The 27,941-nt window shown below is 33.7% G+C and overlaps 1 protein-coding gene across 1 annotated transcript; it reads left to right on the top strand.

Annotated features, from left to right (window-relative positions):
• Positions 1 to 103: 103 nt before the first annotated feature.
• Positions 104 to 27,941, top strand: LOC123659858 (contactin-associated protein like 5-1). Its single transcript, XM_045595024.1, has 29 exons — positions 104 to 212; positions 1,032 to 1,254; positions 2,991 to 3,127; positions 3,653 to 3,804; positions 4,132 to 4,195; positions 4,701 to 4,985; positions 5,647 to 5,753; positions 6,395 to 7,009; positions 7,260 to 7,440; positions 9,897 to 10,014; positions 13,645 to 13,793; positions 14,937 to 15,139; positions 15,389 to 15,600; positions 17,104 to 17,318; positions 18,409 to 18,582; positions 19,148 to 19,373; positions 20,174 to 20,421; positions 20,552 to 20,980; positions 22,040 to 22,243; positions 22,951 to 23,168; positions 23,516 to 23,595; positions 23,802 to 23,914; positions 24,106 to 24,309; positions 25,339 to 25,538; positions 25,922 to 26,074; positions 26,172 to 26,288; positions 26,726 to 26,861; positions 27,162 to 27,352; positions 27,809 to 27,941. Exons 1-29 carry the CDS (start codon positions 104 to 106, stop codon positions 27,911 to 27,913), a joined length of 5,568 nt encoding a protein of 1,855 aa, XP_045450980.1. The 3' UTR covers positions 27,914 to 27,941.

The following is a 27,941-nucleotide window of genomic DNA, read 5'->3' as shown; positions in this document are numbered from 1 at the left end:
AATATGTATCAGAAATTTCTTCCAGACAACCAAAGTCCAAATTTTTTATCCAATATAATATCTTTTTTTTAACTTTCCAGATAAATGACATTAACCGAGCAAGATGGGACTGCGGGAAAGACGCGAAATATACATAACCGTTATATTGATTTCATATGGAATAGCTGATGTTAACACAAGCCTGCCAATTGATTTAACTTCTGAAGAGAAAGGTAACGCTCACGTACAAAACAAAACCGCATTAATTTGAGCAGAAAATTTCTCAACAATAAAAAAAATTACGTAAAGATAATAATAATGTTGTACTGTGAATATTACTTTTAATTAATTTAACTTTTTTTCGTGTCTAGACAGTTTTTATAGTTCATACATACGCGTATTCATATTTATGTTAATATCGTAAACGTAGTAATAAAGAATTAATAATAATAATATCAAATTTCACTTACCTTGAGCTTGTAGATCAGATTTAAAATAAGTATTAGTAATATCCTAGTTTATTGGAGATAGCAAAACAGTATTACGCTTAAACTCGTAAAAGAAGTAATATAGCAATAAAAATAATTAATCTAACAAACTATAGCCACGTAAGAATATAGACAACAATTAAGTTAAGAATTTTATAATACTCTTTATTACGCAACTAATTATAAGAAATTATAAAAATCTACAAAATGTACATCTATATTATAATGTAAAAATATAGGGGTAAAAAGTATATTGTAGATATTTCTTTTTTATTAACTATCTTTGTGTAGTCGACGAGTTAGATTTTTTTAATTTTAAGAACAAATTAATCATTTCTGCTAGATGTAAAGAAGATTTTTTAAAAACTAAGTGTACCATATTAATATAAAATTATAATATTTTATTGCTTCAATAGTCTATTGATGCCGTATTTCTCAACCACACCGATTAATCTCCTTCGTGTCTTCTCCATTCTACGTGACATTGGCGAAATCATCTGTGCTAGTTTGGTACTGTTGGAAGCCATTAATCTGAATGAATGAATGAATAATATTTTATTGCAGCGCCACAACAAACAACACTACCTTTCGCATCGACAACGCCCTTGCCTACCACTGTTAACATTTCTACCTCCACATATGCGACAGTCATACCACCGATACCACCCAGCGATAGAGACAGATTCCTTACATTTGCTGAATCTGGCCACCATCAAACTTTTATGTTCGCAAAAGACAATACATTCATACAACTCGATGGAGATATCATACAAAGGTTTCAATTAAGGTAAGTCAGTTATTCTTGCATAAAATATTTGTTTGAAGAAGTATTTCGGATTATGTTATTATCACAGGTAAAGCTTTAGATCAGGAAAAACCGAATTTCGGGATCGTGAGGGGAAGGGGAGGGGATAGGGAACGCTACTCCTGGTATCATTGTCACACTTCGAAACCTTATAGTTATGGAGATATCCAAGGTTAAAGTTTTGAGGTTAGAAGAAGAATTTCGCAGCTTTCACACGTTATTCTCACATTTCACAAGAGTTTTTTTTTCACATTTCACACGCTATTTTCACATTTCACACGTTATTTTCACGTTTCATAAGTTATTTTCAAACAGGAGTACGTAAAAACGATCTCGACTCCAAGATCAACAAACGATACAACTTACGTTACTCATGCTCCGTTCCGTAGTTTTCTCATGTTATTTTCACATTTCGCACATGATTTTAACATTTCACACGTTAATTTAACGTTTTCACACGGTTTTTTAACAAACGACACAACTGATGTTTAACAACTGATAGATGTTTTAATAAAAAGTTTTTTTTTATTCATGTCATGTTTTTCACTTCACTATATTTTTTTTAATTTATTTATTGTCGTATAAAATGAAGTAAAATATTGAGTATTTTTCGTATATAACAGTAAGTAAATAAAAATAAAATATATTTAATTAAAAAACATAACATGAAACAAGGCTGTATGGTCTTAGACCTTTGCCTTTACAGTTATTTAAACAAAAACAATGAATTTATGCCTACATTGCTTTGGAGCGAAACGATAAGTGGCGCGCCATTTTTTTTAAAGTATCTATATCTCAGTCATTAAACATCAATTGTATCGTTTGTTAAAAAACCGTGTGAAAACAATAACTTAACGTCTGAAATGTTAATATCAAGTGCGAAATGTGAATATAGCATGGTTACCGCAAGTTGTATCGTTTATTGATCTTGGAGTCGAGATCGTTTTTACGTACTCCTGTTCGAAAATAACTTATACAAGTTGCAAAACGGCGCATGGATTTGCACTGCCCGCAACGCCGGAGCTAAGGTGAAGTCAGACGCGGAGCTCAAAGGTATTATAATAGCTTTAAATTCTTCCTCTAATCTCAAAACTTTAACCATGGATATCTCCATAATCATGGGGCTTCGAAGTGTGGCAGTGTTACCTTGTATAGCTTCCCCTACACCCTCCGCCCTCCACCCCCCAAAACCCCATAATTCGGTTTTTCCCAGTCTAAGGCTTATCACATTTTATCCTTATTATTTTAGTTAGTTATTCGGAATCAATAAGTTATACCGATTATATTGTAGTTATCAAATTATTAAATTAAAATAATAATTAAAAATATAATTTTATTTCAAAATGTAATAAAAACTTATAAGTAGGAAAATGTTGTCACTCTACGATTCAGCCATACTAACTCAGTAACTATAAGTTAAGTATATCTTGAAACACAAATCAAATTTTTTGTTTTTATTTGCCGTTGGGCAGTTCTCATTAAGTATTCCTCTTTGAGACAAACGCAACAATATGCCAGTCGACTGTTATCTAAAAGAGGCATTAAATTCTACAAGTCTACCTTAGTAACAGACGACCGTGTCTATAATAAAAGTAAATAAAAAAAAACTAACATTAGCTTTTGTAAATATTCTATAAATGATATTTTCGACTGAATAAATGTACATAAATTTAAATTTTAGTGAGTAGTTACAAGACTAAAATATCCTTCGTTTTCAGATTGTGCCGAGAAATATCGTTTAAGTTTAGAACAAGACTTCCTCATGGTCTTTTAGTTTATCATAACGTCAAGAATCCGGTTTTCAAAATGCAACCATATGCGTTGTACGTTATCGTGGAAAAGGGAGAACTTAAAGGTAAACATACTGAAATAAACAGTAAAAAGAGTAATTAGGTTAACTGCAGAACAAGATTGTAATTACGTTGAGATCTGAGAGAATTTATTATCTGCTTAAATAATAAATTAGGAGCGTAAGTAGCGTAGTATGTAATTCCAAGATGGCGCTGAGATTTCGATTCCTGTATTTTATTTTATGTATGTACCGAAATGTCTTGTTACTTTAAAATTATTACCACATTTTAAAGACAATAATTTTAAGAATTGCAATTGTTAACAACTTCATACTAAAAAGTATTCGAGCTAACATACCATATTTCGTTTAAAATGATAATGTTTAAAAATTTCAACTTCCAACTTCATAATTTCCGAGTTCAAGCGAAACGTTTTTCCTCTTAAAATAATAAGTTTAAACATTTAAATTAAAAGTTCACCTTTGACCGCTACTTCAAAATGCACCCAAACTACAAGTGGCGTTCAATTTTAATTTATGCAAATGAAAAAATAGGAAATGTCTTTAAATTAGGTAATATTAAATTTTCAGTGGTTCATGTATTTGGTAAGCATCTAACATCAGTCACAGTTGGTAGAGGACTCAACAGAGATAATTGGCATAGTGTAGTCGTTACTATAGACGTCCACGGCGCAAGACTCATTGCTAAAGTTGATCAACTAAAAGAAGAAGTTTATTTAAAGGTAGCCAAACATTTTGCTAGACGGTACATACTCGTATATACTATATCTTTGATCACTAAGTATTACAACTTTTGAAAAGGAAGTCATCCAATCTTAGCTAATTGATAAACGTTATGGTGAATGAATAATTTGCTATCAATTATTAACACTGCTTAAATTCTATAACTCCAATTAAATATTTTATATTTAATTAGTATTAAACAATAAAGGTGGTCAGTTCATTTCTAGCTATACTTGTCACAATCTCAAAAATCTCTTCTCTACTAACAAAAGTGATCAAACATTGTATCTCCGTTGGGTTTACTTAATTTTATTTTTGGTTTTAAGGGCTTAAGCTTTGATACTAATTATGGAATAACAGACAATCTAACATCAGTCATTCTCATTGGAGGTAAGGTATTATTAGCTATACTAGCTTACTTACTATACTAGCTTGGGAAAAAATGAAGATACCCGAATTATACTAAAGTACCTGTGTTCATCCTACGTCACCCAACGTTAATTGGAGGAAATAACGTACTAAAATATTTTTAACCTATTACTTTGGAACTTGGTGACTTACACAGCCGCGCGGCGCGTCTTTTTATATGATTTTACATTATCTCCTAAATTATGCGTCTAAATTAAACGCTATGAAAGACTAGGTTTATGTATATATGTAGGAACTGTATTATCCCTTAGTCGCCTCTTACGACACAAACACTTTTACATAGTAAAAAAAAGAAAAAAACAGCAATTCCTGACATTAGCGCGTTTAAACAAACGATCAAAATCTTCAGCTTTATAATATTAGTATAGATTTGAGTATCTGCATTTTCTTATCAATAATGATTATATAGATTTTTGTCGTTAAAAATTATACCATTTGATTATAATCTTTTTTTTTTAAAAAAAAGGTCTCAGTTCAGAAGAAAAACTTCATGGAGTAAAGTATATCATAGAATCATTTGTTGGTTGCATCAGTGATATGGTCCTAAGTTCGGGGAAAGCCGCGTCTGATCTCTTACCAATAGTTCCCTTAATAGCCACTAAACATGAAAACGTTAAAGAAGGTTGTATTGATAAATGCAAAACGATGGAGAACCTTTGCTTCGAAGGTTCTAGATGTATTAATGAATACAACGGCTATCGATGTGATTGTTTTGGAACTCTGTATGAAGAACAGCTTTGTGATGTTTACAGTAAGTATAATTTGATATAATAACCTTTTAAAATTAAAACTTTGTTATATCACTAACATATTTTTATGTTCTCGTGAATTTGCTTGTGATTCAGACCATAATCCTTATTTCACATTTATATTTCAATAGACAAACAAATATTTGTAAAATTTATAATTATTAAGTTCCCTAGTATTGACTTTTGACACACTCGTAAGTAGTTTAGTAAATTCTGAAATTGTTGTTATTTTCGTTTTTAAAAAAGTTGTCTCTCGTTTATTTTTTTCTTATAATTTCGAAAAAAACATCGCTCCTCATTGGAAATCTGTGTCTCGAAAGAACAACTTTCAAAATTTCACAGTTTTATCTCTTGTTGTTTCGGCCATACCATGAGTCATTGGATCAATTATTTTAAATAATATATGTATCGGTGGTAATAAGAAAACTGTAACAGGTCCAGTTATGTATGTATAGTATTCAAACTGCTGGATCGATTTTTAACAAACATTGCTTATGGAAGGAGTTTTTCTTTGTTTTTTTTGGAAAAATCCGCATCGAAATCGATCCATTCGCTTGTGAGCTACGATGGTACAGATACAGATATCACTAACATGTAACAACCCTCATTTTGTGTCGGGCTCAAATATAGTTAAGTAAAATATAATAATAGCGTAATTATTAGCGGCCACAATCCTAACACTGCGCGGCTCAAGCTACGTGTCGTATCGCGTGTACGATTGGAAGGACCGCGTGCACTCCACCAACACGAGGGTCAGCTTGCATTTTAAGGTACATATTTAATTTATTTCCGGATCTTTTCAAATTATTGTTATTTATTTATTTAACATAAATTTTGACTAGAACTAAACTTGACACTATTAAAGATTTAAACTATTTTGTGAAATGAGTGACGATGAATTATTGTAATTAATCATTTAATTTAATTCTTAGCTTCTTTAAATTTTTCTTGGAAAAGAATGTTTCTAGGACAGTTTCAAAGTCAGAATTTTATTGGTCTTTTTAACATATTTACTTAATATCGTCTATCTGAGATGGTTGTAGGAAGAAATCTTTATTTTTAATTTAAATGAATTATTGACAACAAAAATTACTTCAAATATCCATATTATTTCAACCAAAAACCATAAATTTTATAATAAAATTACCTTATTGAAACATTAAAAAAGTTACAATAAAACAAAATGTTTTTATTACATTTGCCAACAGTGAAGGCAATTTTGGACGAATCATAAAAAAAAAACTTATTTATATGTATTATTAATGCAAGACACATTAAAAAAAATTAAAAACAACAAAAATGACAGTAAAATTGACCTTTAGCGAGAGATAAAAATACAATATAAATATGCAAACCAAGTTTCAATGTCAAATGCTAAAAGGTATCGTTAGCAAGGTGACTTTACTTTCAGACCCGTTTCGATGACTCTGCTCTATTTTACGCAAGCGGACAAATTGACGACAAACATCACTATATTGCACTATCGATACATCTTGAAAGAATAGCGATACAAATAGATCTAGGTGACGGTCCAGTTGAAGACTATTTGGGCAACAGAGTCAATAACAACATGTGGCACAACTTAACAGTCATAATACATGAAAAAACCGTCATAGTACATCTCGACAATATAACAGCTTCGTACGAAGTTCCCGGTGACGCTAAATTCGTCTGCATAGACCCCGAGATATATATATGCGGTGGACCGGATTTGCATAAAATGAAAGGTCTAAAATCGTTTAACAATTTCGCCGGGAATCTTAAGTACGTTTACTATAACGATGTATCGATACTTTACGAGTTGAAGCAAAACAACCCAAAGGTCCACTACATAGGAGTCCTCGATCCGGAATTCGTAGATATCGATATTGAAGTGATACCTATCACGTATCCTTTCGCCACGTCCCATATTTGGTGGCCTTTAAACGAAACGAACAGCATCAATTTGATTTTCGACTTTAAAACGAGCAAGAATATGGCCGTTTTGGCTTACAGTCAGATCACATCGGGACAAGGCTACTGGGAGGTACGTGGCAATGTGACAATATCGCTCGTTATTGGTATTATTTGAACTATATTTTTTTGTTTGCTAATATTAAACAAGAGCTTGAAATAAAGCGGCCTTCCTACAAGACATTGTTCCTTTAAATTGTACAAACTCATTTGCATAACATGCCCTGGTCATTTAAGGGTCTTATTATATTGCTCTTTTTTAAATACTTCTGATTTTTGTCTATTTTGCTTTTTATGTATATAACAACATAATAAAATTTTAGGTAAGAATGGTTAAGGAGGAGATAAGATTCGAATTGGTACCAGATGTTGGTAAAAACGTAACGGTATTGAAGTCGGTAAAATTTAATGAGAGCAATGATTGGCACACCGTCGAACTAGACTACAAGAAGGGAAGAATCAAATTGACCGTCGACTATCACAACAAACATGCTCAAATGTTCGGTAAGTGTCACATTAAAATACTTGCAAGTGTTATAAGGTTTTTTGTTGGTATTGTTTCCCAAATTAAACTTTATTTCTTATTTTATATTTTACGTAGGTATTTTACGTATTTGCGTATGTACATGTAAATATATGTGTTTGATTGTGTGTTTGTTTGATTTCTTCACATAGTTACATACTGTAGTATAGTATAGTTTATATTTACATATTATAGATTTTACTTTATAAATTTAAAATCACATTCTGCTTTAACCCACTCTTTATACAGCTTATTATATATTTTTGTAGATTGGATTTACTTTATTTATGTGGACTAGCATCTTGAATCTATTAAGTGTCACACGTGTGAATTTTATATAACCGTTACATTTTCTATAATTTTCTAATTATCTGCACAGTTTTTTATAATTTTTCGTTTCATAACAACCTCCTACAATTCAATAAATAAGCAAAAAAAAATCCTCGGTATTGTCCAGCCGTTCTTATGTATTTCGCTTAGCAACACCTTCAGCGATATATTTTTAATTATAAGGTTAAGAACATTATTGTCTGTCAGATACACGAAATTGCTACACTCGTGACGTCACGACACTTTCAAATATTCAGTGTCATTATTCATTTGACATTTACGATTGGAATATCTATATAAACAAATGACAAAAATTTCCTTCTTAATTTGTTCAGATCATTTTTATTTTTTACAAATGACAGTATAAAATACTTAGTGTTACAGAATAGACTCGCTTTTAATTTAAATGTAATTCTAGTAACAGCTGAAGGTGATTTTTCAACTGAGTTTTATATTAGAATGACCAATGAAATTAGCGTGATTATGGAAGCATCAAAATAAAAACTAAACTTGTTCCACTGATGATATATACATTAGCTGGTTTTATTATCATAGAAACTTATTTATAAATAACAAAATTAATGTGCAGAGGTTAAGAGACCAGCTTTTAGCGTTAAATAAATAACAACCGCTTTCGAGATGTTAATAAATAAACTCGTCGTACTCAAAAACAATCAATTAAACTTAAAAGCAAAGTAAATTGAATGACATCAAAGACGTTAAAATTTCTGTTAGAAATATTTTTACAATTATTAGTTATTACAAAATGCCAATCGGAACATTATCATAACAAATACACCTGACATATAATGTAGTGATTTAAGCAATTACAACACCTTTGCACCTTGCAAAAGGCCATGTTGCTATAATTGCAAATATATTGCAAGACGGCTTTTATCAATTATATGCATATTTCTAAATTTATCATAGTGTACATAAATTTCTAAGCCAAGGTTTTAGGCTTAGTAAGGCTTATTCAAAATATTTTCTTCGAGAACGATATGTTTAGGTGTTGCAATAATTATTTTTCATCTAAAGTTGACTAATATGGTTTATACATATACGCTTTTACCACAGAGACAACATATCGTCAATAATAATTTTCATATACGACTTTATTCTGTGACAATTTTTTAAATAAAAAACAAACAAATGTATGCAATTCTACTAACTCATACCACTTCCAATTCTAATCAATCTATGCTTTTCTATAAAACAAATTACAAAATATTTTTCTATATGTTTTGCGATTGTTGCTTTGTTTCGCCGCACATAGCTATACGATTTTAATTGTAAACTTAATGTTCTCATGTAAGTGAATATTGTATTCTTTTTGAGAATAAAGTTTCTTTAACCCCACAATTTTTAATATCATATCAAAAATCGACCCTTCTAGCGTGGATCGAATCTGCATCTTCGACTGATTGTGTCGGTGCTTTAGCGAATTAAACTATGAAACGATGTACGCGTTAGATCGAAATTTTTGATATGATGATTTTATATTCGGTTTTAAGCGACCGCGGCGCCGTCTATAGTGAGTTCTTTGTAGAAATCTAAACTATTCAAAGTTTCATATAACAATGAAAAAATCTTGATAGGAGACGACACCATGCTATTTTTAATTCGTACGATTTATTTTTTGTGTTACCCACACGTTAGGGAATTCTAAACAATTTTTAATATCATATTAAAAATCGACCGTTCCAGCGGGGATCGAACCTGCATCTCCGACTGACTGATTTATTCTGTGGTTTTTCTTTGTTTTATTTAACCGATTTTAAAAACTGGAGGAGGTTATCAAATCGAAGTTGGTATGTTACTTATTTTAGTGTCATAAATTTTTACACCCAGTACTGATTTTGCTATCCGAAATCTGGTGCTTCTCATGTGGTCCCATTTTTGTTTGATTTTAGCTATCCCCAATTCGTATTTGATATTGTTTTTTTTTTTGTTTGAGAACAACCACGATTCTTTACAATCTTGTAACTAATTAGTAAAACTATTATAATTAGAGGCGTTTATTTAAGTATATATTTTTTAACGTTTTTATCATATTAAAATTAACTAAGCGTGTAGCTTATAACTAATTATAAATTCACTTTGACAGGGTTGGATTTTCAGCTTCAGGATAAAATCGTTATAGGAAGCGGATTGAAGTCGGCTAACTTGGGTTTGATCGGATGTATGAGGAATATAAAGATCAACGGCAATTTGATCGAGCCGAGGTAAGTTTTAATTAAATAAAAACACATTATATCTATTTTCTAGGCCATGTCGAGAAAATGGAGCAGAAAATTTTATTTACCAGATTGATTGATTTTTTTATTGCCATCGGTCCCGATTGTTATCGTAGATACCTGATCGTTCCGTAAGGAATATATCCGCCAGCCCGCAGTGGTGCAGCGTGGTGTATTAAGTTTGACCCTTCCTAACATAGAGAAAGAGGCCTATGCCCAGGAAAGACTGACAGTCGAAGTCGAGTCTGAATAAAAAAAAAATACCAGAAGATTGTATAAAAAAAACAACCTTTGTATGTTATTTCGTCATATACACTATATAACGTAACTCTATATCTGCCATGTTTAATGCTACAGGCTGAATCAAAAAAAATCCAGTAGATTGTATTAAAAAAACTTTAGAACATTATTTCATCATAATTATAACTTATCCCTGCCACGTTTAATAATAAAACAAACAAAATATGACCGCTTCATTAACTCATCGTATAATTTGACAGCAGCACTAAATCTCTGTGTAATGTTTTTATGATAGTTATCGTCTTTAGCACACACATCGCTGTGTCCGTCACGTCACAGATGATTTCGTATTACGGACGCTTTCACTTAGCTCAGATGCTTTCGATCCTTGAGACTAAGGGTCGGTCTACATTATTACGATCCAGTTTGATCAGTAAAATGTATATACAGAAAATCATATAGGTTGAGAATTATCGTTATCGATTTAACCTTATATCATCGAGGGAAATCTTAACTGTATTTCGATGATCAAGACAATATGAAATTTCTTGTCTATTTAATCGAAAATATTTAACAACACTTTAATCTTAGGTGGCGTTATCGTTTAAGAAGACCCTTATCATAGCTTTTTCGAATTAACCTTACAATAGAAATATACACTTTATTGTAAACCTCAATAAAAATTTTACATACCTAGAAAATAATGTATGAAAGAAAACCAAAAACATGTAGGCTTAGAAACTAAAATTCAAACAAATACAGGACACGAGTGATGTTTAAGAAAATAATTTAGTTAGGTTAGTTCCTCACCGTGCCTCGGAGAGCACGTTAAGCCGTCGGTACCGGTTGTTATCATGTACACCTGAAAGCGATCGTTACTAATAGTAGGGTATATATCCGCCAACCCACATTGGAGCAGCATGGTGGATTAAGCTCTGATTCTTTTCCTACATGGGTAAAGAGGCCTATGCCCCGGAGTAGGATATTACAGGCTGAAATGAGGTACCTTAATGCTACAGAATTAACTAGAATATGTTAAAACATGATTGACTGAGGACATAGTAAATGCGTTGTTCTATTACAAAGATAGATTAAAAGGTGCAAATGGATTGATTCGACAAAATGACAAACCAAGTGCAAACAAACCCAAAGTAGGACTGCACGCTTGACTTTAATCTTTGACTCGCTAGCGATGTCAAAGTCGTGTGAATGTCTACGATTTAATAACTTTGGTCAAGTTCTATATTGTTATTGAAACCGAAAATGACCAATATGTCGTCACTGACGTTGGTGTGATACCACGAAATAATTTTCAAGAATATGAAAATCACGTACAAAGTGTGAATAGGTTTTAGGGTACGCAGACAGAATTTGGAGGACAATCATATTTTATTAGGAAAATCAGTACTTATGATAATATAATTTATATATTTTTTAAGTGGATGTGTAGTTTGTTACTCAAAATCACCTCAAAAAGTCGTTGAATCTGAAACTGTTTTAAAAACGCTAACATGAACTACCCGAACTCAAAACGCATCTGCAAATATTAGGAAGGTACACAACAACCAAAATTACGACATTATTTTAAAGATTTTCAATAGAATTTCCGTTGAATTCATAAGCAGTTTACTATTTTCCCATATGATAGAAATGAAAATAGATAAAAAATTAATAAAAATTTCGTTGTACTTAGGTTTATCAAGTTCATTTTAAAATATTGTTTGATGATGCCATAACAAATTTTACGTCTAATATGATATTTTGTCCGTCTCAGCTAATGTTAAAGGTTCTTGGTATAGTAGACTATTATCTAGAGAAATTACCACTCAATTAATTGTTAATTTTCAGTTTCGCTAAACAGTAACTGTTGAACTTGAACATCAAACTTAAACATCAAAATACTCAATTATCAACTAATTTAGAATCATCAAAGGGCAACAGAAATGATAACACAAAATTTACCATCGAATTTTCTAGTTTACATAAATTAACGAGAACCTCAGGCGTTTTAATAAATCATAACATTTCGGAAATTACATTTTATATTATTTTCTTTAGAAATAAAGCCTCGTGCCTATACGACATTGTTAATTACTCTTCTATATTTTTCATTTAAATTCAAAAGATGAAGGTTATAATTATAATTACATAAATGTTTTACAGTCTATTTCAATTAAACTTAATTACAAGTATTCTATCTAGTTTATAACAATCTTTCATATGTTGAACCATGTGGCTCATTTACATACGGATTCCAACTAAGTGTAATACGAATTATGTTGATTTACTATGTAAGAAGATTAATAAAATTTGACACAATTTTTGTCATACATTCTAAGTTAGTTCTTAAAAACTAAAAGGGTGTTAGCTACCTTCATAAGAACTCTATCAGAGGTCTTTTTAATTACGTTTTGGAGCAGATATTACAATTAAGAAATACCTAAATTGCAATGTAGTTAGCTACCTTCATAAGAACTCTATCAGAGATCTTTTTAATTACGTTTTGGAGCAGATATTACAATTAAGAAATACCTAAATTGCAATGTAGTTAGCTACCTTCATAAGAACTCTATCAGAGATCTTTTTAATTACGTTTTGGAGCAGATATTACAATTAAGAAATACCTAAATTGCAATGTAGACGATAACTGATAACCATTTTATTGAGGTAGTGGATCACACACACACACACACACACACACACACACACACACACACAGCAGGATCTATCCTACTCAACATCTGGAGCAGAACGTCTGGGAAAGTACCTTAACCTTACAGAAGATTCACTTCAGACACTCACTTCAGCCTATCGCAGTCCACAGCTGGACATAGGCCTTCACAAATTGACGCCAGACATTAGGGCACAAACTCATGTGTGTAAACCGCAGTCACCACGCTGGGCAGGCGGGTTGGTGACCGCAGTACTGGCTTTGTCACACCGAAGACGCTGCTGCCCGTCTTCGTCGTCGGTGTGTATTTCAAAGCCAGCAGTTGGATGTTTATCCCACCATCGGTCGTCCTTATAAATTCCAAGGTGGTAGTACAACTTTGTTATTTCTTAGTCACCACTTACGACACCCACGGCGAGAGAGAGGGTGGCTATATTCATTACTGCCGTAACCACACAGCAAACAGAAACAGAAGATCACAGCTATATAATACTGTAGTGTTTTACTCTTGTGGTGAATAATGTGGCAAGAGCTCCTAAAGAGTTCAGAGGATAGGTTGGCAACGCGCTTCTGGTGGTGAAGGTGTTTATAGCCTACGGTAACCACTCACCATCGCGTGGCCGTACGCTTGTTTACCGAACTAGTCAAAAACTAACTAGTTAATAATATATGTAAAGCAATAAGAATATCCTAAACTTATATTTCAGATACGTAATAAACACGGAGCGCGTTGTAGGCGAAGTAGCCATAGACGACTGTCGTTACGTCGACCCCTGCACCAGACCGAACACTTGCGAACACGGCGGCATCTGCTCTATTAGAGAAGATAGAGTTATATGCAACTGTGAAAATACGGGTTTGTTAAGCACGCCACTACATTTATATTACTTCTTTCTCAAAAACCAACTTCTTGAAATTGATCAAATTGCAAATTTCGGTTTCTAACCCTTTTTACTTTAGTTAAAACGTAAGTTTAATTTATCGTGACAAATTTTAGAACTGTTGATATTAAGAAATAATGTATAATGAAAATATATTTGTTGATATTGTTTACATAACGTACTTATTAAAATCTCATTACTGTTGATTTTTTTATTTGTGTGTTGGTATATCAGTCTGTGCCTTTTCTATTATATGTAAGTACCTAAAAGAGGATAACATAATATTTTCAAAATGTTCACGTGAATTTAATAACTGTTTATGTTTAATAATTATTTCATTTATTTTATATTTCCCTTTTTTAATAATATTATGTACCCTACGTCTACTACGTCTACGTCTACGTGGAGCGGTCAATTTTTGATATGATATTCAAAAAATGATTATGTACCCTTTTGAGACAAACCCGTACTAAGATTTAATTACATAACAGAACCACTTGACAGTTAAAATTTTAACTACACTTTTTTTCATCGCTTAAATATGTTGTTCAAGCCCTATAGAAAGGGAAAATGACAAGTATACAAACATAATAAACGCACGTTAATTAGAAATTGAAACGAAATAAAATTCCCACGCTTTGTTAGTACGACAGAACAATACCAACAAATGTGTCAAACAATGCGAGTATCTAACTATTTTCCATAATTCTCAAGATTTCATGAAACGACAATTTATGTGCTTTCGTAATCATATTTTGTTATTTCTCAACTTATAAAGTGTTTAATAGCGAAGAAAACAACCCAATTATTATTATAATTTAAACCATTAATTTTAGTCAACTTGAACAAATAAATAAATAAACTAATTATTAAGATAGAACATGGCAGGAATAATTTTGCTCAAAATCTGAAATAGCCCATCTGGCCCGTCTGGAGAAGTACCTAAAAAAAGGGTATGCGATGTTTACAGCGGTAGTAGGGTTTAAAAATGCGTTTGTCGCTAACCATCAGGCCGTCTCCGTACGCTTGCTTTCCATTGTAATGGTTTTTATATCAAAATTATTTTATAAAAAAATCTAACCAATTTCTAACTAAAATCTTCCAAACTAACCTTTTAGGCTACATCGGTGAAAACTGTCACTTCGCAACATTTAGAAAGACTTGTGAAGAACTAGCACTTCTAGGTTACACTAGAAACGATGTATATCTGATAGATATAGACGGTAATGGAAAGTTTCCTCCGGCACACGTTAAATGCGAGTTTCAGATCGAAGCCGATTCTTCTACAACAGTTGTGGAACACAACCTTCCGAGCCAAGTGGTGAGTCTTCCTATTAATTTTATATTTATACGCAATATTCTTACTAATTACGCTTATTTCTCGTAAAATAAACTCTTACGGAGCTGTATATATCATCTAATTCTGCTAAATAATAAATAAGTAAATACCACGTGGCATCTTTTTGACAATTTTTTTTAAATAAAAAGTTTATTTATGTGTGTTGTTGTGAATAATTATTAGTAAACCTTAATACAAAACATAAAACAAAACTTTAATCTCCAATACCAGGACGTACGCTCATCATCCGGCCAAGACTTCAGCTTCAAGATCAAGTACCGCGAGTTCACAGCTGAGATGCTCCAGGAGCTGATCTCCCACTCGCTGTTCTGCCGGCAGTTCATCAAGTACGACTGCAACATGGCGCCACTGGAACTACACAGCGCTACTTGGTTCATTTCCTCCTCCAGCGATACTGTTGACTACATCGGGAACGTCAAGAGGTAACACTACACTGCCGTTCTTGGGTAAAATTTTACAAAAACACAGCAGTACTGATATAAAAGGTAATAATAATCACAGTATAAACAGGAGGCGGAATGACTTTGTAACTTCAAGCTTTCGACTGCGCAAAATAAACTTAGGAGACGGTAAAGCAGAGCATGAAATAAATTTTAACATAACAATTGTAGTAATATATTTATGATAAATTCTGTAGTTTTGTAGTAGTTAAATAAATTCTAATTGAATTATTATTATTAACGTACAAAAAACCTTTTGTCCATTTGGCATTAAGAGAAAAAAAGTATTACAAAATTTTAGAACCTAACATTAATTTTCATATTCAGACTCAAAGAATAATCTATCATTTGGTATTAATTACTCAAAAGAGTTTTAAAATCGTTACAAAAGTTTATGTACGTAAATATATTCCAACCTAAACTTTTTTTAGCTATCGAATTTCATTCAGCAGCTATTTGAAACATACACCTATTGTTTACAAAGAATACATAAATTTTCAGCCGTCACTAATAAATTTTTACAAATTTTAAAGGGGTTTTAATAAGGGAACCTGACCTTTTAAAGGGTTAACGTTCAATAGATTACAGTGGTTTTGAAACATCAATACATTAAATACGTGGTTCTCTCGTTTATACCTTTTTGCACATTCATTTCGACCTTAGCCGACCGATTTAGTAAATTACTTTCGAATCCGACGGCCTTTTATTGATTGCAATAAATCACAGCGTTAATGTGATATCGATAATGTCCCATTGCTGGTTTCATTAAATCTTTAAAGTGTATTCGAATTTTAATACTTTTAAATTCATTGAAACAAAGGAATATAAAAATAACTCTTCTCCTGTATAGAACTAATGCGCAATAACGAAGGAACTGATAAGTGCTTCAGACCATAGATAATATGCTTTATGTTTAATGAGTGTATTATTTCAATTCTTTGCACTTATTCCATTCAAAAGCAAGTTCCGTTATTCCTTTAGAAGTCTCGATGTTCCGACAATGATACAACCAATTATACCTATTTACAAAAGTCGTTGTTTTAAGTTTAAAGAAATAAAAAAACTCGTCAAAAAACCAATTGCGTAATATAAAACGTCTAAAGATACGTCTATAGAAAAAAGACATACATTGCACCTATAAAAATATCTATATGATCTTAAAAAATATAAATTTGTTTGTATATATTTAGAGTATGTATAGCTCCAAATACTGTGTTTTATCAGATCAAAAGAGACATTTTATCTTCTCCGAGGTTTTTCTAATAATCATTCCTTTTGTACTAAAGATACACATTTTATAAAAGTCGGACAGACATACATATACACATATAACTCTTCGGAAAACACCAATGACACCATTTTTCCTAGTTTAGAAATCAGGATTGTAATGAATTTTGTAAATCTCCTACGTGGAGAAGATGACTATGCCCAGCAGTGAGATGATACAAACTGATTTTATAAAGGCAAATATTTTTATTTTTTCAGAGGTTACTGCCCATGTGGAGTCAACACCACGTGCGTTAATCCAACACAATCCTGCAATTGCGATGCAAATGAGAACAAATGGCACTCAGACGAAGGAACCCTTGTAGACCCCAAGAGTTTGGGAATCACTGAAATGTTCTTCTTACAACAAAAGGATTTAACTGAAGAAGCGCAGGGCAGAATAACGTTGGGACCTCTAGAATGCGTTGAGACAAGTGAGTTTGATAATTTTTTAATTAAACAATTTGGTGCAATTTTTAAGAGTGATTTAGTAGCTTACTGTTTTGATTCGATGCGTATCTATACTGGATATGCAGAATTTAATTTAATTTAGTTCATAACTCAGAGTGAAAAGAAATAATATCTAATTTGACTTTTATTGAATACTAGCGACCCGCCCCAGCTTCGCACGGGTGCATTGTTGATACTAAATATACTACTGAATGTCTTTGTTTATAGTATGAAGCTAGCTTATAGCATAGTTATTAACATAATAACAGCGACATTCGAATATGCGTCGTTAGATTACACGTTGTTACAGAATACGTTGAAGAAATAAAGGTTCACTGCTCGTTCCCCGTAGTCGATAGCGTGATAACATGTAGCCTATATGTTGACCCGACTTCTTAATAATATTCGTGCCAAATTTGAAGTAAATCCATGCAGTACTTTTTGAGTTTATCCCGGACATACATACAGACAAACAGACAAAAATTCTAAAAACTATAATTTTGGCTTCGGTATCGATTGTAGATCATACCCCAAGTATTCTTTTAAAAAAATATTCAATGTACAGTTTTGACTTTCCTACCATTTTATTATATGTACATAGATTTTTGAATCATTTGGTAAATACGCCATGGATGAATCTATATGTAATATATAATGATGTGTATATATATATATTATGAATGTTCGGGGATAACTTGGTCGTTTATGAACTGATTTTGATAATTATTTTTTGTTGGAAAGGAGATATTCCTGGTGTGGTACCATGATAAGGAAACCAGGAACTGACGACCGGATCCTAGAGAAATCGAGGGAAACTCAAAAATCCTCATAACTTTTTACTGGATGTACATTTAAATTTGATCTATATCTGATGACTACTTTTTGAGTAATCTTTGATAGCGCGTATTTACTTGACTTTTTATTTGTCTACTTACGTTGTAATTGAAGTCGGTTTTTTTTTCGTTTGCCTGCAAACACAATTATGTAGACTACATTTTATCACACGATATCCACAATATCGGGAATCCTACAAATAGAATCGCAGAACATAGCTATGGTAAACGTTTCCTACAGACACACAGCGCTACGTGGTAACGTTTACGACGTCGCAGTCTTACATCGAGGTACCCGGTTGGCGCAAGGGCGACATTGCTTTCAGCTTCCGCACCACCGGCACCAGCGCCATACTGTTATTCCAGCCGCCCATCAGACCCAACTACCCATCGTTTATGGTGGCGCTTACCAGTGGTAAATTACTTTTTTATACCCCTTTATTCTATAAGACCTGACTACCCTCTTTTATAGTTGCGCTAACTAGTGGTATTTTTTTTAAATCCCGTAGCTCCATCAGACCTAACTACCCTTTTTTAATGGTAGTGCTTTCTAGCGATAAATTGTTTGTTTTTTTTTTAATCCAGTACTTATATGAATTTAAAGTAACATATTATTATAATAATGAGATTTTAGTGGTAAGGCCACATTCATTCATATTATAGAGAGATAAAATTTGGAATGGATTATTATTTATCACTGAATTATTTCTAATATATGGTTTATTTAGTTCCTAAGAAACCCAGAAATATAAATACCTCAATTTAATAAGTTTTTTAAATGTATCTGGTACTATGTGGTAATAGAATATCCCATAAAGAAGAAGACGTTATTTGTTAAGAGAAAATTTTAGAGACGTAGGAAACCGACATAAGAGAATATAAGGTAGTGCGACATTTTATAGGTTGTTACATTACCGTATTATATTTAATAGTACTAAAACAAAGAAGGAAAATCATCCCTCAAACCACATACCCCACAGAGCACGAGCTAACCTTCAACTTCACTCTAAACACGGGAACAACTCGCAAGCTTGTCATCAACTCCAAGCGCAAGTTGAACGGCGGCGAGTGGCACAAGATCTGGATAGACTACAACTTCTACCACGTGCGCTTCATGCTAAATACTGAGTACCAGATGCTAAACCTGCTGCTGGAGGAGGAGTTCGGGCCTTTTGAGGGTTCCATGTTCATCGGAGGCGCTACCGCGTAAGTATTCTTTATGATTTATTGGTAGATTCAGCCTGTAATATCCATCATATCTTTTATTCCTAGTCCTTTTTCTTCGCCATTTCTATCGATTTACTAAGCTACGTAATCGGAATATATATCTGAACACGGGCACTGGATCTGGATCGATTACAACTTCTACCACGTGCGCTTCATGCTATCTTGTCGCGAGATTTGAGTACTCGTATTTCCTTACTTTGAAAATTTAAATACGCTTCAGCCTGTAATATCCCACTACTGGGCATAGGCCTCTTTTCCCATGTAGGAGAAGGATCAGAGCTTAATCCTCCACGATGCTCCAATGCGGGTTGGCGGATATATTCCCTACTATGAGTAACGATCGCTATCAGGTGTACATGATAACAACCGGGACCGACGGCTTAACGTGCTCTCCGAGACACGGTGGGGAGACCCACAAGGACTGCACAAACACCCAGACCACGGCAAACACCTGTATGGCCAATACAAATGTTTGTCATGTGCGGGGATCGAACCCGCAACCGCCAGCGCAACAGATACAATCCATGGCTGTAACCGTTGCGCCAACGCGGCGAAAATTTAAATGGTGAAAATCAATCACATCAAGTTATTTAATTTACTTTGTACTTGTTTTTATATAAACAAGTAAATCTTGCGACAAGCTTTTATAGCTTAGTAAAAATTTAAAAGTAAAATTTTATTTTTTGGTTTTAGTGCTTTCAAATAAACGGTTGGTTTTTAAAAAGGTTTTTTACTTTTAATTTATCTTACGACATATTTATGAGTTTGTTCTATTTCAGGGAGCATTTAAAAAAGTCCGCAGTACATCAAGGTCTAATCGGCTGTTTTAGAGGATTAGTGGTTAACGGGGAGATCCTAGATATATACAGCTACATGTCGGTCCATCTGTCTGAAATCATCAAGGACTGTAAGCCCTCCTGTGTACCCAATCCTTGCCAGAACAAGGCCACTTGTAAAGAGCTCTGGTCAACCTATGAGTGCATTTGTAAGAACCCTTGGGCACATTTAGGAAAACATTGTGAAGAAAGTAAGTGTTTACATTTTTTAAGCTTAATGTAAAAATTAGAAAAATAGTTATAAAAATGTTTTTCTAAGGTATTTAAAAACTGAGTAAAAATTATACTTTCAAGATTGAAACACCGTATTCAAAATTCCAGACATAAATGAAAAAGCGTTAACATTCCAAACGAAAGAATCCTATCTAAAGAAAAACTATTTGGTCGACAACGAGACCGATGCGGAAAAGATGAGACTTAAAAAAATGATGACCGAAAACGTTCTAATGAACTTGAGAACTTACGATGACAACGCTCTAGTACTATACGCAAACGACAACCTCAACAACTTCATACATCTGTTTATACACAATGGAACGGAAATCATCTATCTGTTCAACGACGAAGATGAAATCATACAGATGAATGTCACTTACGAGAAAATAAACAAAGGGGAAAGTGTACAGATTGCGATCATAAGAACCGATAACTCGACCACTTTGCATGTCAATGATAAAAACACTACCACCAATAGGGTTGCTAGGCTGCTGTCAAATTACACTAATAAACCGTGGAAGAACCCTGAATTAGGTAAGATTATTTAGACAATTTTCTTTATTATAAAAATCCTATCTGCGGTCAAAAATTTAAATACTTAGTTCTAATTTTTTTTTCTTTCTCTTATTTTAATTTTTGTACGTGTTGTATATATTTTTACTAGTCTTAATATTTTTAATACATGTTGTATATTAAATCACTTTTATCATAATAATTAATTAACGCTTCACACTCAACGGATCACCCAGTAGGATTTTCTCCTGTGTTGGGGATCCAGAAACACAGTACACAAACACAACGCCCAGACCACGACTAACATCTATAATTATGGTCGATATAAATGTCGCCAACGCTACAGCCAGTGCTATTATCGCTGCGCCAACGTCGTATACATCAAATCATAGCTTTTAATAAGTTCTAGTATACATCTAAAATAACCGAATAATCGAATTGTATAACGATTTATTCGACAAACATTCTGTCTTTAAAGATTACAACATATAAAAGTATCAGAAAATCTTTAAAAAAGTTAGTCGATAAAGTCATTCTCCAATAAAGGCTTGACGAAGATAAAGAAAAGACAATATGTAAATAGTAGTTACAGAGATAGTTGAATTCTTTAAACACGTAATTAGAAAGTCTTTTGCCAATCTCTTAAACAAGTAACTGCCCAGTAACTGACTTTTATTCCTTCGATGATTCGTGCTGTGTGGCTACGGCACTAAAGAATTTAGCCACCCCCTCTCTTCCCGTGGGTGTCGTAAGAGGCGACTAAGGGATAACAAGGTTCCACAACCACCTTGGAACTTAGGAAGCCGACCGATGGCGGGATAACCATCCAACTGCTGGCTTTGAAATACACAGGCCGAAGACGGGCAGCAGCGTCTTCGGTGCGACGAAGCCAGTACTGCGGTCACCAACCCGCCTGCCCAGCATAGTGACTATGGGCAAAACACATGAGTTCACGTTATTTTTGGCGTAAACTTGTGGAGGCCTGTGTCCAGCAGTGGACTGTATAGGCTGTAATGATGATTCCTTCGATTACTGACGCTTTACCCGTGGCCTACAAGAAGCAACATTGTTAATCATCAGAGGTGATGCGACCGCAGCGCCCGCCCGCGCCGCCCACGGACTACTTCCAGCTGAACCTGGGCGGCCACGACCCCTACTCCGTGCACGCCGCGCCGCGCGCCGCCCGCGCGCCGCAGGGCGGGTACGTCGGCTGCGTGCGCGGCCTCAAGGTGCACGACCACGTCGTCGACCTGCCCAAGAAGGCGCTGCAGAACATCGAACAAGGTACTGCGCTGTTGTAGCACTCACTCGCACGGCGGGTACGTCGGCTGGTACAGTGATTGAGTGGTTACCGTTAGCTTTTTTTTTATATCACTAGGTCTGCAAACAAGCGTACGGCTCACCTGATGGTAAGCGATTACCGTAGCTTATAAACGTCTGCAACACCAGAAGCATCGCAAGCGCATTGCCGATCCAATCCCCAATCCCCCCAGGAGCTCTGGTCACCTTACTCACCAACAGGAACACAATACTGCTTATAGTTGCACACGACACCCAAAACAACGCAAATGAGTTCCTGAATCCTGATCCTCTCCAGGAGATCATACTTCCTTACCACAGAAACAATACTACTGAAAGCAGTATTATTTAACTGCGATCTTCTGTAAGTTTTATATACTTTCCCAGTCGGGTTGCTCCTGATTTGGAGCAGAATATTTCCTGCTGCGTCCCACCTGAATACAATCTTTAAGATTATATTTTGTTATTTCAGTTTGAAGTTTCTTTAAATTATCATATATTGTTCGATCACGAAATAGAATCAAATTCACATTTCAATAAAATAATTTCAACAATATAAGCTTTTAAATAATTTAGAAAAACAGATTCTTAAATTAAAATCAAAAATTAAACTTAAAAAAATTACTACGACTATATTAAAGAAATATCTGAGAAATTGAAAAAAATATTCGAAAAAGTAATTATGTTTCCAGATTTAGCAGGCGTTTTACCAGAATGTAACATGAAATGTGACTCTGAACCTTGCAAGAACGGAGGCATCTGCACCGAAGACTTCACGAATCAAGAAAGCAGCTGTGACTGTGAACTCACGAGCTACTTCGGGGAATACTGTATGGAAGAGAAGGGGGCCGATTTTAATGGAGAGAGCATTTTACAAAGGAAATTTGTTTTGGCCGGACCAATAAATACGGTAAAGTTTTCAAGTTTCTTCTACCTACTCAATAATTTTTAATCCTGCCCAATTTTTATAGTGTTTTAGTAATTTAATTCGATGCTAAAATTATATGGATATACCCTTCCAATCAACACAAATCTAATAAAGCCTAAAGTATTAAATTCTATATAGTCCTATTTATAATTAATACAACTTGAAAATCACACAAATTGAATAGTTTTAAGATTTGTGTATTCAATGCTCTCATACTCTTCTTTCTTTTTTCTCTCCTTTCTACTATATCTCACCCTCCCTCACTTTTTTTTTTATTTTGTTCTTCTTCCTTATGTTATAAGATCTCAAATATCATCAAATGGTTTCAGGTAAAAATTAAACTAGCATTTTCAAGTAACGATCTCCGGCAGAAAAACACCGTCCTCCTGTTAGTACAAACAGAGAACAAGTAAGTAGAGTTACGTAATTTCTTACTTATTATCTCAGTTATAGGAAAGAACTGAAATCATCAAAGTTAGTTATAGCTCAATCTAGAGATGAATACCATTTTAAGTAAAAAGAATACTTCAAATAGCTGCATAAACTCCCAGGATTTGCAAATTTATAACAAATAATCTCCTCAGTTTATTGTACAGTACACATTAATATTCACAGGCGCAGTTATTACTTGCTAGTTGCGATCACTCAAGATGGTTATTTGAAATTCGAAGAAGATAGGGAAGAGGCTGCCTATGGAGCCGAATTTAAGAATAGGAATTTTCTTAACGGTATATAGTACCTTCCTTTCTCTCTCTTACTTCTCTTTACTTATTGTCCAGTATTATGGTAACGATTTATTTTTCAGATTGACTACTGATAGATTGAAACTACTCTAGTTGCAAATTTATGTGATTAATTAGTCTGTTTGCAATTCTATTTGTATTCTTTATAGTCTCCATCCTATATTTTTCTGTATCAGGGGCACGTCACACAGTTTACTATACAAGAATAGGACAGGAAGCGAAACTTTTAATCGACAGAATAGATGTGCCATTAGAGAAGCTTCCGCCGCAAGGACTCTGGGAAGTGTTAGACGTCGGCTCTAATGAGGTGCAGATTGGTGGCCTAAACACCACCGACCCGAGACTTAAGATATATAAAGGATACAATGGATGTTTGTCTAGTAAGCTTTAAAACATTTTTTTTTTACTTTCTAAAACAATCTTAAGAGGAAAATTCTTTATATCCTAAAAAATTCTTAAAGTTTTTAAAATTTTCAACTGAACAGAGGTCTTAAATTATGTTGGTAGACAAAATAAGTATGGACAGTTTGTTTCATAGCAAAATTAGTTTTCACGGAACCAGTCATAGAAAAAGGAAAATTAATTTTATTTAGAACTTCCTTCAAAGCTATGCCTCACAAAACTTTTGAAGATCTCATCAAGTTTTTCTCCCTGTTTGTTACTAAATTCAGATGTGCGTACCAATTCAAAATATAAAAATTATGATTATAGCCATGTATGTTATATTGTATAATCCGTCATTAGGTTGACTCTATTCGCTGATAGAGAACGAACATTGTTTGTTTTTGTGCTTTTCATTTAATTAGATTATCATTCAACCATTCTGCATCCACCTCAAACCTAAATTGACATGCTCATTTATCTCTTTTCATGTATCATCGGCAACAGCTATTGCATTATAAGTATTCATCATACAGCCTATACAGTCCACTGATGGACATAGGCCTCCACAAGTTTACGCCAAAAATAACGCGAACTCATGTGCTTTGCCCATAGTCACCACACTGGGCAGACGGGTTGATAACCGCAGGGCTAGCTTTGTCGCACCGAAGACTCTGCTGCCCGTCTTCGGCCTGTGTATTTCAAAGCCAGCAGTTGGATGGTTATCCCGCCAGGATGGATGGAGGAAGATGGTAGCGGAACTGCGTTATCCTTTAGTCGCCTCTTACGACACCCACGGGAAGAGAGGGGGTGGCTATATTCTTTAGTACCGTAGCCACACAGTATAAGTATTGGTTTACCCAATTTACCAATTGTGTCGAGAAAGACAAAAAAGTAGGAAATAACCCTCGATATTTATACGTTGGTTACTCCCGTACGAATTCTTACGCTTTCTATTATACCGCTGACTATTATATAGCATTTTCGCAGCAACGTGAAAGTAACCTTAGTGCGTGGCGTCGTTCCAGACATCCTCGTGGAGATCAACGCGCACGCCATGAGTCCGCTGGAGGAGTACATGCTGTTCACGCAGTCGGGCTCGGAGAAGGTGAACGCCGTGAACGCGCAGGGCGTGCGCAGCGCGCAGTGTTCCGCCGACTTCGACGAGGCGTGGCCGCGCCGCGATCGCCTCACCGCGCACCACGCGCACAACGGCTCGTTTCTCGTCGTGAGTACTGTCTGTACAGTGTACGGAGCCTGCGCACCCGCGCGGTGCTTCGCTGACTTCTGACTGATTACTTGACTCGATTATTATGTTAATACTACATAATCTCATTTGTTTTCTTATATAATTATATCGATTCCGCTCTAAACTTTTGAGATTGAACACATCCCTGCGTTTTTAAAAAGATTTGAATATGTCTTAACGATATTTAATGCGCAATTTTTTTTTTATAAACACGATGCCTTCGCTAGCCTATTTTTTAAATAATCTGAAATATACTACCAAACAGATTTACACTCATGTTCAAAATATCAATACGAACACGTTTGAAAATAAAAGGAATGATCCTTCGAGCCGTATCTGACAAAAATATCTTTTTTTTTCAGAGTGTTGACAAGACATGGGTAGAAGATCCCCCGTCGAGGATCCCGTACGACTCTCTACACCAGCAACCTGACGCTGAAGAGGAGAACACTGACAAGTTCTTTATAGCACTCATTGTTATATTTCTACTTGGATTGTGCTATACTGCCTCTCATGTAAGTTATTTGACAAATATTGTATATGTACCATGTAAGTATGTAACAGTAACTTTTAAGTATTAGAAAAAATTAATAAGATTCTAAAATATTACAGATGTGGCGAACACACAAAGCGTACAAACTGAGACTAGAAAAAGAAACAGATGAAAATATTATGAGAAACAAGGAGAAAGCTACGAAACTACAAGAGCCTTCTGTTTCGTTTTTACAAGTAATATTCTCACATATGTGTTTTATCAAAATTCATCAGTTAAAGTAGAAAATATTAAATTAGATACAATTATATTCTAGTAGTAAACAGTCATCAATACTTTTGTCAACATGGATGAGAAATACCATAAATGTGAAAATGGCTAAAAATAGACAATCATAACTTAATTCATACGATTAATTTAGTTTTTAGTTTACCATATTATTTATATGATCATTAAATTAAATATCCTTTAATATTATTCGAAATATTTAGTCTCAAAGTGTAATAAGTTACAATTAAATATGTAATATACCTATCATAAGTAGATACTTATTTAGGAGAAACATTAAGCAAAAATAGACGAAACGATAACTTATTTTGAAGTTTAAGAATAATTTTAAAGTAACACATACGAAACTTTAAGTAAATACATTTATAATGTTCTTTAAAATCAGGTCAACAAAGAAAGCGAAGAAAACAAGGAAGGTGAAAAGAAATCAAACGGTGTTGTTATAGACGTTGTCCCTACAGTAATTATAGAAGTAAATGAAGAAAAACCGGTCAGCAGACGAGGATCACTTAGGTTTAGAGGTACAAACTTATGTTTAAATTACAATGGTTCCCTTCTTAATAAAAAATAGAAATAACTTGATTATTAATGTGTCAACTTTTTGCCACCTAAAACCTAAGCAATTGCCTCTCATCTAGATAACCATATATTAAAATCAAGGTTATTCTGCTCTACAACAAGAAGTTGAAAATTTTTTCCCTTGTATAGAGATTTACTGACTAAATTTTCCTATTGACGAACAGAAAGTGCATTTAATAATATTTTAAGACAATTTTGAGTAAAATCATCAACAAAAATAGACGTATTATTCGGTTCAACAGATATGGTGGATAAGGATATAGCGTGGGAGCCGTTAGAAGAAAAAGATGAAACACTTGAAAACGAGGAAGAAGAGGATGAAGAAGTTGAAAAAGAGCGTTCATCATCAGATGAAGAAACTGATGATGAACAGGAAACTGACAATGAACATCAAAGTGATGATGAACATGAAACTGATGACGATGACTGCACGGTACAATACATTTTAAAGATTTTAATTAAATAATAGAACACACACATTAACAGTTCTGTATAGAACCAGATTTAGCCTATTGACTGAATACATGAATTGAATTTACATTTGAATTTAGGAGTAGGTACTTCTAATAAGAAATTTGATTCGCCATTATGCACAGATTGCGACCGATGATGCAATTACTCCCTAATATAAAAATTTCTAGTATGATCTACAGACTTGGCCTGAGGCTAGTGCTCATTAAATAAGTGTAAAATTCCAATGTGTCCATAAAATGATATAAAAATATTTTTTTCGCTCTAAAGTTATACATACATCGAACGTCAAAAATTACTTAGATTTGTAATATTATTATTTTATTGTTTGATGTTAGTATAGTATTAATTAAAGGTAAATTAAGATATAGTTAAGAAGAATTATGATACTTTCCCGTAACTACGTTTTATTTTTCAGAATTCTCTCGAGAACAAGCCGGCGACCGAACCAAATTCAATACAACGGAAATTATCAACATACAAAGAAGAAGAAAATCCAGTGGAATTGACATCTAGTGCATAATTATAAATAAATAATTTTATTTTCAATA

The sequence above is a fragment of the Melitaea cinxia genome, chromosome 14, assembly GCF_905220565.1.
Source record: "Melitaea cinxia chromosome 14, ilMelCinx1.1, whole genome shotgun sequence".
NCBI classification, from domain to species: Eukaryota; Metazoa; Arthropoda; class Insecta; order Lepidoptera; family Nymphalidae; genus Melitaea; species Melitaea cinxia.
This window is presented reverse-complemented; position numbering and strand designations above follow the sequence as displayed.